This window comes from Cervus canadensis, chromosome 1 (assembly GCF_019320065.1).
Source record: "Cervus canadensis isolate Bull #8, Minnesota chromosome 1, ASM1932006v1, whole genome shotgun sequence".
Taxonomy (NCBI): Eukaryota; Metazoa; Chordata; class Mammalia; order Artiodactyla; family Cervidae; genus Cervus; species Cervus canadensis.
Genome location: NC_057386.1, coordinates 87678662 through 87694691, shown reverse-complemented (window position 1 = coordinate 87694691; position 16030 = coordinate 87678662). Strand labels below are relative to the sequence as shown.

General features: G+C 36.7%; 1 protein-coding gene across 2 annotated transcripts in view; it reads left to right on the top strand.

Annotated features, from left to right (window-relative positions):
* Nucleotides 1-16030, top strand: part of HSPA4L (heat shock protein family A (Hsp70) member 4 like) — a 56800-nt gene that overhangs the window by 1286 nt on the left and 39484 nt on the right. For both annotated transcript variants that reach the window (XM_043486670.1, XM_043486679.1), the window contains exons 2-4: nucleotides 267-464; nucleotides 12844-12901; nucleotides 14633-14773. In XM_043486670.1, the coding sequence (XP_043342605.1) occupies nucleotides 267-464; nucleotides 12844-12901; nucleotides 14633-14773 (397 nt within the window). The remainder of the gene's footprint in view (nucleotides 1-266; nucleotides 465-12843; nucleotides 12902-14632; nucleotides 14774-16030) is intronic.

The window sequence follows — 16030 nt, the reverse complement described above, 5'->3', positions numbered from 1 at the left end:
GCCCGAGCGCTGACGGAAGCGGCCGAAGTCGGGGCCAGGAGCAGCCTTGGGCACGAAGGGGCAGCTCGCGCGCCCCCACAGCGGCGGAGCACGCAGGCGCAGACCCCAGTAACTGCCGGTTGGAGGCTGCCGAACCGCAGTGGAGAGAGACCTGGGCGGCGGAGGCTGCGGCGCGGGCAGCTTCCCCCTCCTCCAAGGTTGCCCGACGCGCTGCCCTAGATTTAATGCGCAGCGACTTGGAGTCATCTCTCCTTTGCTTCTCGTAGGAGTCGTAGTTCCAGGAGCAACAGCCCAGAAGAGGACGCGGTCCCCGCACCGAGGGCTTCTGCACCATCACCCCTACCATTAGGCGCCGGGATGTCTGTGGTCGGCATTGACCTCGGCTTTCTCAACTGCTACGTAGCAGTAGCGAGGAGCGGCGGCATCGAAACCATCGCCAATGAGTACAGCGACAGGTGTACGCCGTAAGTGTCCGGTCTGGTGGTAATCCTGGGAAACGTTTCCTCCCGACCCTCACGTTTGTCCCGCCTGCTGGTTTCTTCTGATGCGCCGAACTCTGAGATGACAGGTGCAGCCCATCAGTTGCAGTCCGCGGGGTGGCGGGCCCAGGTGGGAGTCGGACTTCCTCGCTCCACAAAGCTGCTTTTCCTTCAAGGACAAGGGACTTATCTAGGATAGTTGGAGCATCTGTGTACCCACGCACACCCTACCCCCGCCCCCTCACCATCCCCCGCGCGCGCCCACCACCACGCCTCGGTCCCCTGGCGGCCCCGGTTTAGTTTTTAGGAAAAGGGTTGTTGCGGGACCACCACGACGTCCCGAACATTAGAGAAAGATCTTTAGTTCCCCCCTCGCCTGGCTTGTTTGGGGTTATTGGCCGAGGGCGGGCATCCGCGCTCGCTCAGTAAAAAAATTCTTTATTGTTTCTCCCCTTCCTCCTTTGCCCATCTGTGAACGCGACAGCTTTCTCTCAGAAAAGTAAGAAATGAAAGCTTAGAATGCAAATGTCAGAATATGAGTTGCAGGTTCATCTGGCCTAGAAAGCCTTCTTTTGTTTTTTAAAAGAAGGGATTTTACCTCAGTGTCCTTGAGAATTGGGGGTAATCAGACGGGTTTCCTGGGGCGTAGGTTAGTGGTGCATTAATAGGGAGAGAATCAGGGATGGGAGTCGTTGGCCACGTGTCGGTAATGTTCATCCATTAAAGGAAAGTAGTGGAGTTAGAACCTATCGAAAGCGTATTTCTACAGAATGAATTGTTGGAGAGTCAGAGGCATCTGTCCTGTATAAACATGATTGTGAAGTGATTCTATTATGAACACTTGATGAAAGAATTAGGAGTGGCATTATGTCATGGAAACATGTATCCACATGTTTCATTGTTTCTGTGGTCTGGGAAGTTAGCAAATAATATAATTAAGTAAGACAGGGATGTGAAAAACTAGCTTCTCATTGTAGATTCCTGTTACCGGTAATTTTATGAGGTAACTAACTGCCGATGTCTTATTTTCTAAGATTAAGCAACCAAACATGTTGATTTGACCCTTCTGAATGGTCCAGAATATAGTATTTTAAACATAAGACTAATCTTGTCCAAGATCAGTGTTAAGCTAAGCCTTTAATTATATTGCTAATCTTTTATGAATAAATTATGGCAAGGAGGTTTTGACGATAGTTTACTTGGAGCAGTTTGTGCTTTGGTTTCTTTTAAAGAATATTCTAGAAGGTTTATACCACCTTTTTCTAGATATCTGCATTATATTTCTTTTGCTGAAATTCCTGTATACTTACAGTTTCAAATGTGAGCATAGGTCAGTTAGTGTTCATTAGTACTGTTAGAACTCTTGCTTCTTTTTACATCTTTCTCTGGCTTTATGCACAATGAGACAGTGAAGCGTAAATTGTGAACTATTGATGACTTCATCTCTACAGCGTTTAAGTCACAGCAGATATGGGCTTCTGCCAGAAAAGGACTAGGAAATTCCACTCTCCTCTTTCATCAGAGTAAAGGTTAATGGGGGCAGTCTTTGGCTTCAGGAACTTAGCCTATAGAGAAAAAATGAGAGGTCGGATGGATGTTCCCCTTACCTTTAAAGCCTTATCCTAAAAGATCAGAAACCATAATTGTAAAACAGATACTGCATTTCCAGGCTCAAAAATCTTATTGGTGGTTCCATGATTCTTTAAAGAGCTTGGCTACACTTTCAAAGAGAGTTCTTTAGAAATTAGGCTGCTCATTTAAGTCTTCTAAAAGTCTCTGTTAATGTTCTAAAGCACATTGGCAAATTCTGTGTGGCTGAGGTTATCTTTCTGATTTGTATGTAAGAGAGTCATTTCTAACATCTAGACTTAATGAGGCTAAACCAAAGTAGAACGTTCTAAAAGTGGAAGGACTGTATTCCTAGCTTGTGTCAGCAACTCTGCCCTTCTTTCTAGAGTTGTATGCTGTCATGTATTTCAGTTTATTGTTACTGAACTAGTGCTTCATTGTGGTCTGGTGCCCTTACAGTGTGTATTTACTTTGTGGGGCTTACATTATTGAGTGAAAACATAGCCCTTCCTGATTCCTAGATGTTTATTCATTAAATGCCTATCTTGCAAAAAGCGTAACTGTTGGAGGACCTGAAACTTTTCTAATACAACACAGTATTTAATAATACACATAAACTAGCTTTTCAAAAAAAAAATTCTAAATCATAAAACTGGAAACTTTTTTGAATGGATGGGAAATTAAAACATAATAAATTAAAAAAAAATTCTTTGTATGTCCCATTTGCTAACATCAACGTAATATGACAAAGGCATTGCTAAGATGCAAATACATTTTAAAAAGATCGTGTGGGGAAAAAAGTAGAAAATGTTTGGTTTAGTTGGTTTCAGCACTCATACTTTTTCACATTTCATTCTTTAATATACATAATTATGTATGCATGGGAGAATCCTATGAATAAACCAGGGACAATTTAATGAAAAAGATAATTGCTTAAGTTTTGGCCTATAGTGGGCTACAGTCCATGGAGTTGCAAAGAGTCAGACATGGCTGAAGTGGCTTAGCACATAGCACCCAATTAATTTCAGTGTTTGTATAATGAAACACTGAATTTCCTTAAATCATCCCTTATTGGCATTCAGGTTGTTTGTATTTTCTTTTTATAAGCAGTGCTGCAATAACTATCTTTGTAACTAAATTTTTGACCCTTAATTCCTCCAAGTAAGTTTCTAGAATCAGAATTACTGAGTGTGCACATTTTTAAGGCCTTGTATATGTTTATATTGTTCAGTTAAGTATAGATGTAGTGATTGGAGTTTCCGTCTCAGGCTCAATTACATCAAAGTGGTTAGTTTCACACATGGGGAAAGAAAACTGGAGCCAGAAATCCTCATTCAATATCAGATTAAAGCATGTGGTCAGATAAAACATCAGTTTAGTCACTCAGTCGTGTCTTGACTCTTTGCGATGCCATGGACTGCAGCACACCAGGCTTCCCTGTCCAACTCTTGGAGCTTGCCTCAAACTCATGTCCAGTGAGTCAGTGACGACATCCAACCATCTCATCCTCTGTTGTCCCCTTCTCCTCCTGCCTTCAATCTTTCCCAGCATCAGGTGGCCAAAGAGCTTCAGCATCAGTCCTTCCAGTGAATATTCAGGACTGATTTCTTTTAGGATGGACTGATTGGATCTCCTTGCTGTCCAAAGGACTCTCAACAGTCTTCTCCAACACCAAAGTTCAAAAGCATCAATTCTTCGGTGCTCAGCTTTCTTTATGGTCCAACTTTCACAGCTAAAACATGCTTCCTGCATTTTAAATTGATATTTAGTGATGATTTCTATGGGCTTGGCATTGTTTGCACTGGCATATGTATCACAGCAATTTTATGAGTTTGATAATACTACCTATCTGTTTTCATAAGAAGCCTTAAGCAAAGTTAAATATCTTGGCCAAGAAATAGCAGTGAAATGGATTTAGTTTCGGGTTTCTTTGACCCCAGAACCCCAGTGTCCTTACATTATCCGTTGGCATACGGATGGTATCTACATATTGGGTAATGGGCATATTGGGACAAATTATCTGTCTGGGCAGTTACTGTATAGAGAAGCATCTTTAATCAGTAAAGTCATCTGTTACTGGCTAGTTTCTAAGAAATATTACCTTGTTTTAAAATGTTATATTAGTATGCTTTTAAGTTATTTTGAGAACATGTAAAAATCTTTTTTCAATTTAGCAATTGATACAAAAGTAGGTATACAAAATATGTTAGTGCAAAGCTATGGAGAAAAGCAGTGTAGAAAGACATTAAACTATTAATAGTGGATATTTCTTGGAAGTAGATTATGGAAGTGTGCTCTTAATACATATAGTCTGTAATGTTTTGAATTTTTATGAACTTAATTTACAATAAAGAAAATGGATCTTTTAATCGAACTTATTTCAAGACATTTTTGTTAGATGTATATATTTGTTTTACTATTAAAATTCTGCAGGATCCAACTTAGCAGACTAACCAGTTCTCTGGTTTTCTGTCCTTATCAATGTATGTATAATCTGAAAATATGGGAAAATATTATTTATATACCACATCTCAGATATGTGAGATGTCCTGTTCAATGCACAAAAGTAGAAATCACTTACCTTGAGATACTGAAAATGAAAAATTTTTCTACACGGAAAATGAGAAACTCCAGACATTAACAGTGACTTGCTGGGGAGGAGGATTTTTTAAATGGTAATAGCAGTTCAGGTTAGGAGAAAAATTTTACATTTTTAAAATTATTTATTCTTTGTATCATATGAAATGGTTTTGTTTGTATGTTTTACTATGAGACTACATTAATTTTAATTTAAAGTATTTTAAATACTGAAGAATTACATAAAGTATATCTCCTCTGTCTCTTCCCAACTACCTCCTAAACTTTAATGTGTGTGTTTCTATACATAGTGAGTATATGTATAAAACTGGGATTATTTTAGCAAAAGTAGAATTACATTTATATACATTCTGCAGTTGGCTTTTTCAAAATATAATGTGAACATCTCAAATTTGCTCATATCACTACCTCATTCTTCTTAATGTATGTACAGTATTCCATTTATCTGACATGTCTATTAGTGTATGTTGCAAAGTATTTTGCTGTTGACAAACAAAAATTCAGTGAATTTTTTTTTTAATGAAATTGTGCCTAGATGAGTGGATGGGCAGACATCCCACACTTTAGCATGGCCAAAGCTAGTACTATAAAATCTTTTCATATGAATATTATCCACAAAACAAAATGAATCTCTAGTCATTGCCTTGAATTTGTAGCTGCAAAATTCTGAAAAAATTCTAGAAGGCAGGAATGATAGATACAAATTACATAATATACATTATGAGTTTAAGATGTTTAACATGCCTTTTAGTATGTGGTTAGTATGTGGTTGGGTTTCCCTGATAGCTCAGTTGGTAAAGAATCTGCCTGCAGTGCAAAAGACCCCGGTTTGATTCCTGAGCTGGGAAGATCTGCTGGAGAAAGGGATAGGCTACCCACTCCAGTTCTTGGGCTTCCCTTGTGGCTCAGCTGGTAAAGAATATGTTTGCAATGTGGGCGACCTGGGTTCAGTCCCTGGGTTGGGAGGATCCCCTGGAGAAGGGAAAGGATATCCACTCCAGTATCCTGGCCTGGAGAATTCCATGGACTCTGTAGTCCATGAGTCACAAAGAGTCAGACACAACTGAGCGACTTTCACTTCACTTAGTGTGTGGTCATTATAGTACAAATTACTGAGCATAGCTATGTTCTAATTAAATTTTATTTACAAAAATAGGTGGCAAGTGGTAATTTGCAAATCTTTGTTCTAGGCAGTCATAATAAAAATGACAAAATTATTGTGCATTGTTATTTGTCTTTCATGAATTTTGAGTAAGATAATCAGTTTTCAAAATACTGTATCTAATTTAATAATTAAACGGTATGTCTAATTTAAAGTACCTAATCAGCTTTTTAAATAAAAATTAAATCAGTTGTATAAATGTGTGTGTGATTTCTGTAGGGGCTTTCCAGGTGGGACAGTGGTAAAGAATCTGCCTGCCAGTGCAGGAAACGTGGGTTCAACCCCTGGGCTGAGAACATCCCCTGGAGTAGGAAATAGCAACCCATTCCAGTATTCTTGTCTGGGATGGACAGAGATGTCCAGAAGGCTACAATCAGTGGGGTCACAGAGAGTCAGACATAACTGAGCATACACACACGCAGCATATTTCTGTTAATGGTTTTAAGTTATGAACAAATTTAATTTTGGAGTTACACTTATTAGAAGCATTTGGAGACTACTAAAGGAATTTTTGTTTTTATACATTAAAATATTTTATTCATTGTCCATATTGAAAGATTGGAAAATTTACTAGATCATACGTGCCTAAACATTTTATATTCCTAAGCATTAGTCGCTCAGTCGTGTCGGACTCTTTGAGACCCCAGGGACTGTAGACCACCAGGCTGCTCTCTCCATGGGATTCTGCAGGCAAGAATATTGGAGTGGGTTGCTATTTCCTACTCTAATATTTCTAAGTAGCAAACTAAAAAAAGAAATGGTAACAATCATTCCTTTACTTTTTTTCCAGATAATTAAGTTTGAGAAATAATAATCACATGTTTTCTCTACTGTCAAAGTTTCAAATCCTTAACTTGTTTAGAGGCATTCAAATAGAAAAGAATGTTCTCCTCAGTTTTTTTGAACCACTAATGGATTACTTTGTACAGGACACTATTTGAGAAATGTTGCAGTGGTTTTCAACTAAAGGAGATTTTATACCCTAGGGTGCATCTGACAATGTCTGAAGATACTTTCGGTTGTCCTACGGGGAGAGGCAAGGGAAGAGAGCTAATGATATCTAGCAGGTGGAGGCCAGAGATGCTCCTCAAATCCCACAGTGCACAAAATGGCCCCAGTCTCTCAACAAAAAATTAGCCCCAAATGTCAGTAGTACCAAGATTGAGAAATCCTGCTGTATAGACATATTGGCAACTATAGTTGGAAGGAGTTCCTTAGCGGTTGACAATTTGATTCAGAGCCAAATGGCCATGTAAGGAACAAACCCCTTATTTAAACCAGTTGATTGTCCTCTTATATCATTAATTCAGCTATTGTATTTCTTTGCATCTACTCAGTGATAACAGAAGAGACTATAAATAGTAATTGTGATCTTATGGAACTGGCAAGGGAAAGTGGAAATTTCTAAAAATAGGGATGTTTTTAAAGTGTCAATGATAAGATCAAGAGGTTTTGATTCCTTAGTGGAGATTTACAAAGAAACAAACAAATGTAGAGTGTTGACCTCTTAGGTGAGAAGTTTCATAGTCTGTTGGCAGTGTGTGTTTTCGCCAACCTAACCATGCTTGGCTTTATAAGAGAGTTAATTTTAGATTTTACGGGAAAATACAAATACAACTTTCTTAAAGTAACATCCTGTCTTTTGATTTTTATGCCCCTCCTCTACTAAAATTTATACAGAACATTTGGAAGTTTTGCTTATTTGTTTAATTTTGTGGCATCCTTTGAGAGTCTAGGACTACCGTTACGGTGGCAACATCAGCCTAAATATAATGGGTTTAAGCTGCATTGTAAACTCTTTTTTTTTCTGTTAGGTATAAAATGGATTTTCTAAATAGTAGTTGAAATAATCTATAAAAAGTGTAATTGGATGTTGTGATATATAGTTGGATAAATTGTTGAATATCCTTTTCTAGAAAAACTTTTCTGTCAACCTAATATATAGTATAATGTGTCTGTTTTCCTTGCTATTACTGAAAATTAGGTAAAAGTTTTGAAAGAGAATAGGTATTTAAATTACTTTTATTTTTCTGAAAATCCTTGACAGACATTTATTTAATGGCTGTGTTCTAGAATCTTTTGGGGGGGAAAAATTGGAGGGAATGTGAAGACCTTTAGTATGTGAGAAGGACCTTTAGCTGGAGAAGGAAATGGCAATCCACTTTAGTATTCTTGCTTAGAGAATGCCATGGACAGAGGAGTCTTGGGGGCTACAGTTTGTGGGGTCGCAGAGTCAGATATGACTGAAGCAACTTAGCATGCGTGCAGTATGTGAGGAGAATTTTCTCTGTATTGAAACTGGATATTTCCAAGTTATAACATTAAATTTTTGAACTTTACAAGTTGTCTGCTTTTAACCTAAAGAGAATGTCTGATGATGATAACTGTAGCTTTCTTCATGAAAAGATACAGGCATAAAACATATTTCAGTGAATACAGCACTGAATACAGCAAATAACAGTGAATACAGCAGTAAATGATTATAGTTTGATCAATCTTACTTGGATCTAAGTGTTTTAACAGAAGTCGAACTCTTGAGAATCAACCTAAGATTTTCTGTGCATTAAAGTAATGATAGCCTTGTATTGAAAAATTAAAAGTTTAAAGTGTATCCAGATAATGGAGTTGAAAGCAAAATGGGTTATAAAGCTGGCCAAGAGATGGCAAGTCCATGTTTTCTCTGATGAGTTTAGAATGGAATGCCAACCATCTACGTGGATTTCTGTATCAGGCATGCAAAGTCTACTCTGGTAGAGACTATGTTGAATCAAGGAGTTATTTGCAAGAAAAATGAAGGTGTCACCTGAACTACTGGTTCTTAATATATCCTATTTACCTGTTTTTACCAGATCACAATTAAAGAAAAGTAACTTGGATTTCATCGTATATCAGTTCATCACATTTAACATTTAGTTCTAAATAAATATCTCCTTGGATGTATCAAAGGCACTTCAATCTCAGCATATCCAAAGTAGAACTTGTGATGGTCCATCCCCAAACAGGTCCTTCTTAGAGCATTTTCGGTCTTATTGCATGGCACAACTATCTACCCTTCAATGCAAACTGGAAACCTGAATGTTATTCTTGTTACTTACCTCTTCCTATTACCTATTCCAGCACTGTTCAGTAAAAATAAATACAATGTGTGTGAGCCACGTACATAATTTAAAATATTCTAATAGTTTCAATAAAAATACAGACAAAATTAATTTTAATATACTTGATTTAACTCAGTATATTCAAAATCTTATTTCAGCATGTAGTCAGTGTTTTTAAATTAATAAGGTTGTTTCATACTTAAAGTAAGTACATCTCAATTCAGACCAGCTGCACTGGGGCCCCAGTGGTGTAGTCATTTAGCATGCATTATTTATACAGACTAGCTGCATTTCATGTGCGTAATAGCCATGTGTGTCTGGTGGCCGCCTGTTGCTCTCTGAAGATCTAGTTCATCACCAAGTTCTTTGAGTTTTAACTCCTAAAATCTCTTAATTCCTTTTCCTTCTATCTCATCTGCCACTATCCTGATACGAGATTTTTGATGACTTCTAGCCCTACTCCCATTACTGTAGTCTAAATGACCTCTGCCAAACACTCCCCTAGTTGAATCTATCATTTACTTAGTAATGATAAATTTCTTAAATGATAAATTATAAATTTCTTAGTAAATGATAAATTTCTTAGTGAAAGAAATTTAGTTTTCTTTCAAATCTCATCATTTTCTCAGGTAGGCCTTTCCTGATCCTCCTCTTTTAGGTCAATTCCTGTTACTATCGACTTTTCATTGCCATGTGTTCCCATTTGTGTACCATCTAGTTTACTTTGTACATTTGGGTGAGTCTATAGCAGATAAGTTCCAAGGGAGCCAATATGATGTCTGACTTTTTTCCCCTCATTATTATAACTCTACTACCCAACAGAGTGCCAGACATGTAGTAGTTATTCAGCATTCATCTGTTAAATTGACGAACTTAACTGCTTGCCTTGACTGAGAATCCAGTGTCTGCAATGTAATAGTATCTTGTTCAGCCCTTGAAAAGCACTGTTCTGAGATCTTTCCTTTTCAGTATATATATATATAATACATATACATATATGTATATACACACACACACACACACATATATATAAAAGCATGGAATGTTCTTTCTGCTATTCAAAAGCTTTTAATGATCTCTTAAAACCTAATGAAATATATTTCACATTTATAATATATCATTTAATACACTATATAATCTGGTCCCGATAGAGCTACCAAAATGTCCTATGAAACTAGTGAAGTTGCATTCTTCCTAGACTCCAAATGAGCATTACCCTTAGGAGCCATTTTTCCGTTCGTTCAGTAAGTACCTTGGTTATGTACCAGACACCTAAAGCAGGGCTATCCAGTAGAACTTCCTATTCTACAGTATATGTTCTATGTGCTTTCTGTTCTTTGCATATACAGTAGCCACATGTAGCTTTGAAACACTCAAAAATTGGCTGTTGAGCTCTTGAAATGTGACTGAATTTTTAATTTTAGTCAATTTAAATTTTACTAGCTAGTGGCTACCATACTGGATACTGAACATCAAGGCAATGAGACAACATTATCTACCCACACGGAGTTCACACCCTAATGTGGAGATATAGTCAGTTAAAAAAAGAGATTGTATCAGATGGTGATATATTTATGGAAAAAAAATAAAATTGAGGAAACAGAAGATGTGTGCATTGAGGAGGAGCAAGAATGTTGTTTATGTGAGATAGAAAAGGTATTTCTAATAAGCTGATATTTGAGCCAGAGACATGAAGTGAGAGCTCAAGGTCTGTGTCCCAGAGAGAACAGCATGTACAAAGGCCCTGAGGCAGAAATGTGCTTGCCCTACTGTACAAATAGCAAGGAGACTTCTGTGCCTAGATTGAAGTTACAGGGTAGAGCAGCTACAAAACAAACCATGGGCTTTATTGGCTGTTGGGGAAACAGGACACCATTGCAGGGTTTTTAGCAGAGGACTTCTGTCTTTAAAAGGATCACTCAGGCTGTTATATTGAGAACAGACGGTATACCTATATTCTGGTAATGTCCTTTTCCATAAAACCAGATACATATTAAAATGCTTTCTTTTCTTTCAAGTCTTAAGAAATCTAAACCTTATTATCTACAAGTGATTATTCTCTTTTTTTGCTTGTATCATTCATAATTTTATATTGATTTTTTTGATAGACTAAATTCTCCAAACACATTGGATTATAGCTAGTATAAACACAATGCCTGTAAGTATTTGTTGATTGAATGAATTACAACTGAATTATAACCTGTAATTAACACTGAAACCATGGAAACATTTTCTTGAATCACAGCATGAAATGGTTTTTTGATAAAAATGGTACTCTACACTTTTATAAGCAGAATTATTAATACATTTAAATGCAGTAATAAAAACAACATTGTTCATTTACCTATCAGTTCAGTTCAGTTGTTCAGTCATGTCCAACTCTTTGCGACCCCATGGACTGCAGCACTCCAGGCCTCTCTGTCCATCACCAACTCCCGGAGTTTTCTCAAACTCATGTCCATTGAGTCGATGATGCCATCCAACCATCTCATCCTCTGTCGTCCCCTTCTGCTGCTGGCCTCAATCTTTCCCAGCATCAGGATCTTTTCAAATGAGTCAGTCTTTCACATCAGGTGGCCAAAGTATTGGAGTTTCAGCTTCAACATCAGTCCTTCCAATGAATATTCAGGATTGATTTCCTTTAGGATGGACTGATTGGATCTCCTTGCAGTCCAAGAGACTCTCAAAAGTCTTCTCCAACACCACAATTCAAAAGCATCAATTCACTATATAGAAAGCTCAGCTTTCTGTATAGTGCAACTCTCACATCCATACATGACTACTGGAAAAACCATAGCTTTGATTAGATGGACCTTTTGTGGCAAAGTAATGTCTCTGTTTTTTAATATGCTGTCTGAGTTCGTCATAACTTTCTTCCATAGAGCAAGTGTCTTAATTCATGGCTGCAGTCACCGTCTGCAGTGATTTTGGAGCCCAAGAAGTAGTCTCTCACTGTTTCTCCATCTATTCGCCATGAAGTGATGGAACCAGATGCCATGGTCTTAGTTTTCTGAATGTTGAGCTTTAAGCAAACTTTTTCACTCTCCTCTTTCACTTTCATCAAGAGGTCTTTAGTTCTTCTTTGCTTTCTGCCATAAGGGTGATGTCATCTGCATATCTGAGGTTATTGATATTTCTCCCAGCAGTCTTGATTCTAGCTTGTGCTTCATTCAGTCCAGCGTTTGTCATGATGTACCCTGCATAGAAGTTAAATAAGCAGGGTGATAATATACAGCTTTGACATACTCCTTTCCCTATTTGGAACCAGTCTATTGTTCCAGCAGTTCTAACTGTTGCTTACTGACCTGCATACAGATTTCTTAAGATGCAGGTCAGGTGATCTGGTATTACCATCTCTTTAAGAATTTTCCACAAAGTCAAAGGCTTTGGCATAGTCATTAAAGCAGAAGTAGATGTTTTTCTGGAACTCTCTTGCTTTTTCAGTGATCCAACAGATGTTGGCAATTTGATCTCTGATTCCAGAGATCATTTACCTATAGTCACTCACTAAATCCTCACACACCTCTCTGAGTAGGTATTATTATCAACACTGTCTTCCAGATGGGAAGCTGAGGCAAATAATGGTTATACTACAAGGTTACTCAGCTGTTAAGTGGCAGAGCCAGGATTTAGATCCAAGTCATAGACTTACTGAAAATTTTGAAAAATAATTTGGGGACCAATAAAATAATTTTGGGACCAATATAGTGTTGCCAACTATTAGGACATTTTAAAAAATTTTAACCTTTATTCTGACAACTAATCTATTACTTAGGAAAGTTTAAAAATACTTAAAATTCTGATTTCAATAACCTGTTTTTTGAATACTACATGATTGTATTCATCCTCAAATTCATTTTTGTATAAAGAGAAGCACAGTAGTAGTACATTAATATAAAAATACCTTGGGAACACTTTTTCTTTTTTCCCTGTTCAGAGCGTGTATATCTTTGGGATCAAGAACACGAGCCATTGGAAATGCAGCTAAGAGCCAGGTGAGTTGTTAATGCAGATGTTTTGACTTACAGGAAGAATTAACTTCATAATGGCAGCTAAGCTCCCAGTTTATATAATTAAAAGTGAAAAAAGAGAGTAAAGAAGTTGACAGATCCTAATATCTTTGTATCTTACTAAATATATTTTGCTTTGGATTGTAAAATATTTCTTGAATTTTATTTTTTTAAAAATATTAGTTGTGAGGTTATGTTATGCTGTCAGATGGCATCAGGTTTTCCTTGTATGGTCACTTTTAATGAGGGATATGCTATCTAGAATACATACTTCTACAACAAGTGAATGATGTCTTTGTTAGGGAAGGTGGAAAAAATTGGAGAAACTAGTTTCCAGAGTTAATTCTCTGTGGCTGCCACTTTACATGGAATCTGTTTAAGTATTCATATTTCTAGGCTTCTGAAATCCTTTTGCATAAAACGTACACTTTAACATTCCATGCTACAGGTTCATTTTTCTTAGACTTTGTTTATTGCCATGAACCAAATACCCTTAACAATTATTTTTTACATTTTAATATATACCTGGGTCTTTTCTTTATTACAAAATAACTGTTTAATGGAGCTATTTTTTTTATGACTTTGTAGAAATAATTGACTCATTTATCCAGGAATAAATGAGTGTGAATATGTTTTTTTCCTCCTTTTCCATTTTCATACTGCACATAACCAAATGTTTGTGCCAAAATGACCCCTTCACTAAAGGTTACTTCTCATATTCTGGCTGATCTCCTAAGGTATCGTATGGCTTAGAGTCCTGAAGGAAGCAAACTATGTTATTTTTCCTAAAAAGCTAAAGAGATCAACATAGTAATTCAGCATCCCTGTAGTTTTCATCTTATAATTGAAGGTCACTAAGAGGGCAACAACTACATGTTCTAGTTAAAGAAAAACTACTTTGCCAAAATACACGCTATTTACAAATGAAGACACATTAACTTAGCACCATGCTATATGGAAGGATTTTTAATTTACTAGCCTAGGACACAGAAGATATTTAGTGTAAAAGAAAAACAGGGTGATAAAAGACATAGTTTAAATATTAATAAAAACAAAAATGAAAGTGGAAAGAAATCAAAGATACTAATTCATTAGCCTAAAAGTCTTGAAGAAAACCAAATAATTGAGTTTGTCGATAGATTTTCATTGTATTTGAGAAGTTTTGAAGTTTTGTTCTTTTTAAAAGACAATTAATTTTTATTTTAACATTCCAAGGGTAGGAGATAGTGGTTTCTATCAATTTGTTCAGTTGCTTGTTGTGTCTGACTCTTTGTGACCCCATGGACTGCAGCACGCCAGGCTTCCCTGTCCTTATTTGTCTCCTGGAGTTTGCTCAAGCACATATCCATTGAGTAGATGCCATCCAACCATCTCATCCTCTGTCGCCCCCTTCTCCTCCTGCCCTCAGTCTATCCCAGCATCAGCATCTTTTTCAGTAAGTTGGCTCTTCATATCAGGTGGCTAAAGTATTGGAGCTTCAGCTTTAGCATCAGTCCTTCCGATGAATATTCAGGGTTGATTTCCTTTAGGATGACTGGTTTGATATCCTTGCTAGCCAAGGGACTCCTGTCAATTAGAAATCAGATAATTAAATGATAGTGTGTAATTCTTAACTTTTACAGATGTATAGGATAAGGAGACTTGGTGATTCTCAAATACTAGGGTAGTTTACTTTGCATTAATTCAGTAATTGATAAAAGTGTTTACTGCCAACAGATAGTCACAAATGTAAGAAATACAATTCATGGTTTCAAAAAACTTCATGGGCGATCTTTTGACGATCCTATTGTGCAAACTGAAAGGATCAGGCTTCCCTATGAGCTGCAGAAGATGCCAAATGGAAGTGCAGGGGTTAAGGTAAGTGTATATTCTCAGAATGCAAGCATTTGTTCAGATTAAAAAACCAAAAGCAGTAATATTGCCTATTTTTAAATACTTTAAAAATATTTTAACTTTTTTCCTTTAGGTGAAATACATACATACCAAGAAACAGGCAGTTTTTGTAGTGTGCTTTAGTGTATGCAAAAAAAAAAAATGTGACTTAAAATAATAATCTTTTTAATCCAAATACTTTTATTGTCAAGAGGAAGGTATTATTGTTGGAGAACTTTTCGAGGTGAACCATTTTTAAGGGACAAAGGCAGAGGCGTATGTGATTTAGAAAAATAGACCCCAAAGTATGTTAACTGCTATAATGAGTTTGCTCTAATTTAGAAGAATCTTGTATTAGGAGTATTAAAGCAAATTCTTCTTCCAAGTAACAGATAGATTCTAGGTTTTTACTTCTACATCCTGAGACAGAAAGTTTTAGATTGGTTAACAAAAACTAACAGAATACCCCAAAGCAGATAGATTATATGACTTAGCAGTTCTACCTAGGATGTATATATACATAAGAGAATTGAACCACTTGTGCACACAAAAATTTGTACACTAATGTTCATAATAACATTATTTATAATAGCCAAGAAGTGGGAACAACCCAAGTGTCTACCAGCTGATGAGCGTATGAACAAAATGTGGTATAGTTATCCAGTGGCGTGTATTATTTGGCCATAAAAAGAAAGTACCTAGAAAACATGCTAACTGGGGGAAAAAAACATATAAAAGGCCACATATTTTGTGATTTCTTTTGTGTGGCTCTCCAGAGTCAATGCAAATCAGTAGACACAGAAAATAGACTTATGGTTGTTAGGAATTAAGGGTATCTTTACTTCTTAATTGTTAGGAATGGGTATCTCTACTGCTGCTGCTACTAATGGGACACTGTTTTTAAGGTGATGAAAATGTACTACAATGAGTGGTAATCAGTATACAACTTTGAACATAGTAAAACCACTTAATTGTATACTTCAGAAGGGTAAACTTTATGCAATAAGATTTATATCTCACAGCTAAAAATTTTAGTAGCTGATTTTCAAATTGATATATATGTTTTAAGGTGCACATATTTCCATGTTTAGAAGAGGGTTCTGACTACAGGATGGATGATGAATTGTAATGAGACATGAGACTTAACAGTAGTTCAAAGAAGACACGATAAGAGATTAAGGACAAATTGAAAATTGGGAAGTCATATTTTAGGTGAAATTTATGGATCAAGAGGTACTGACT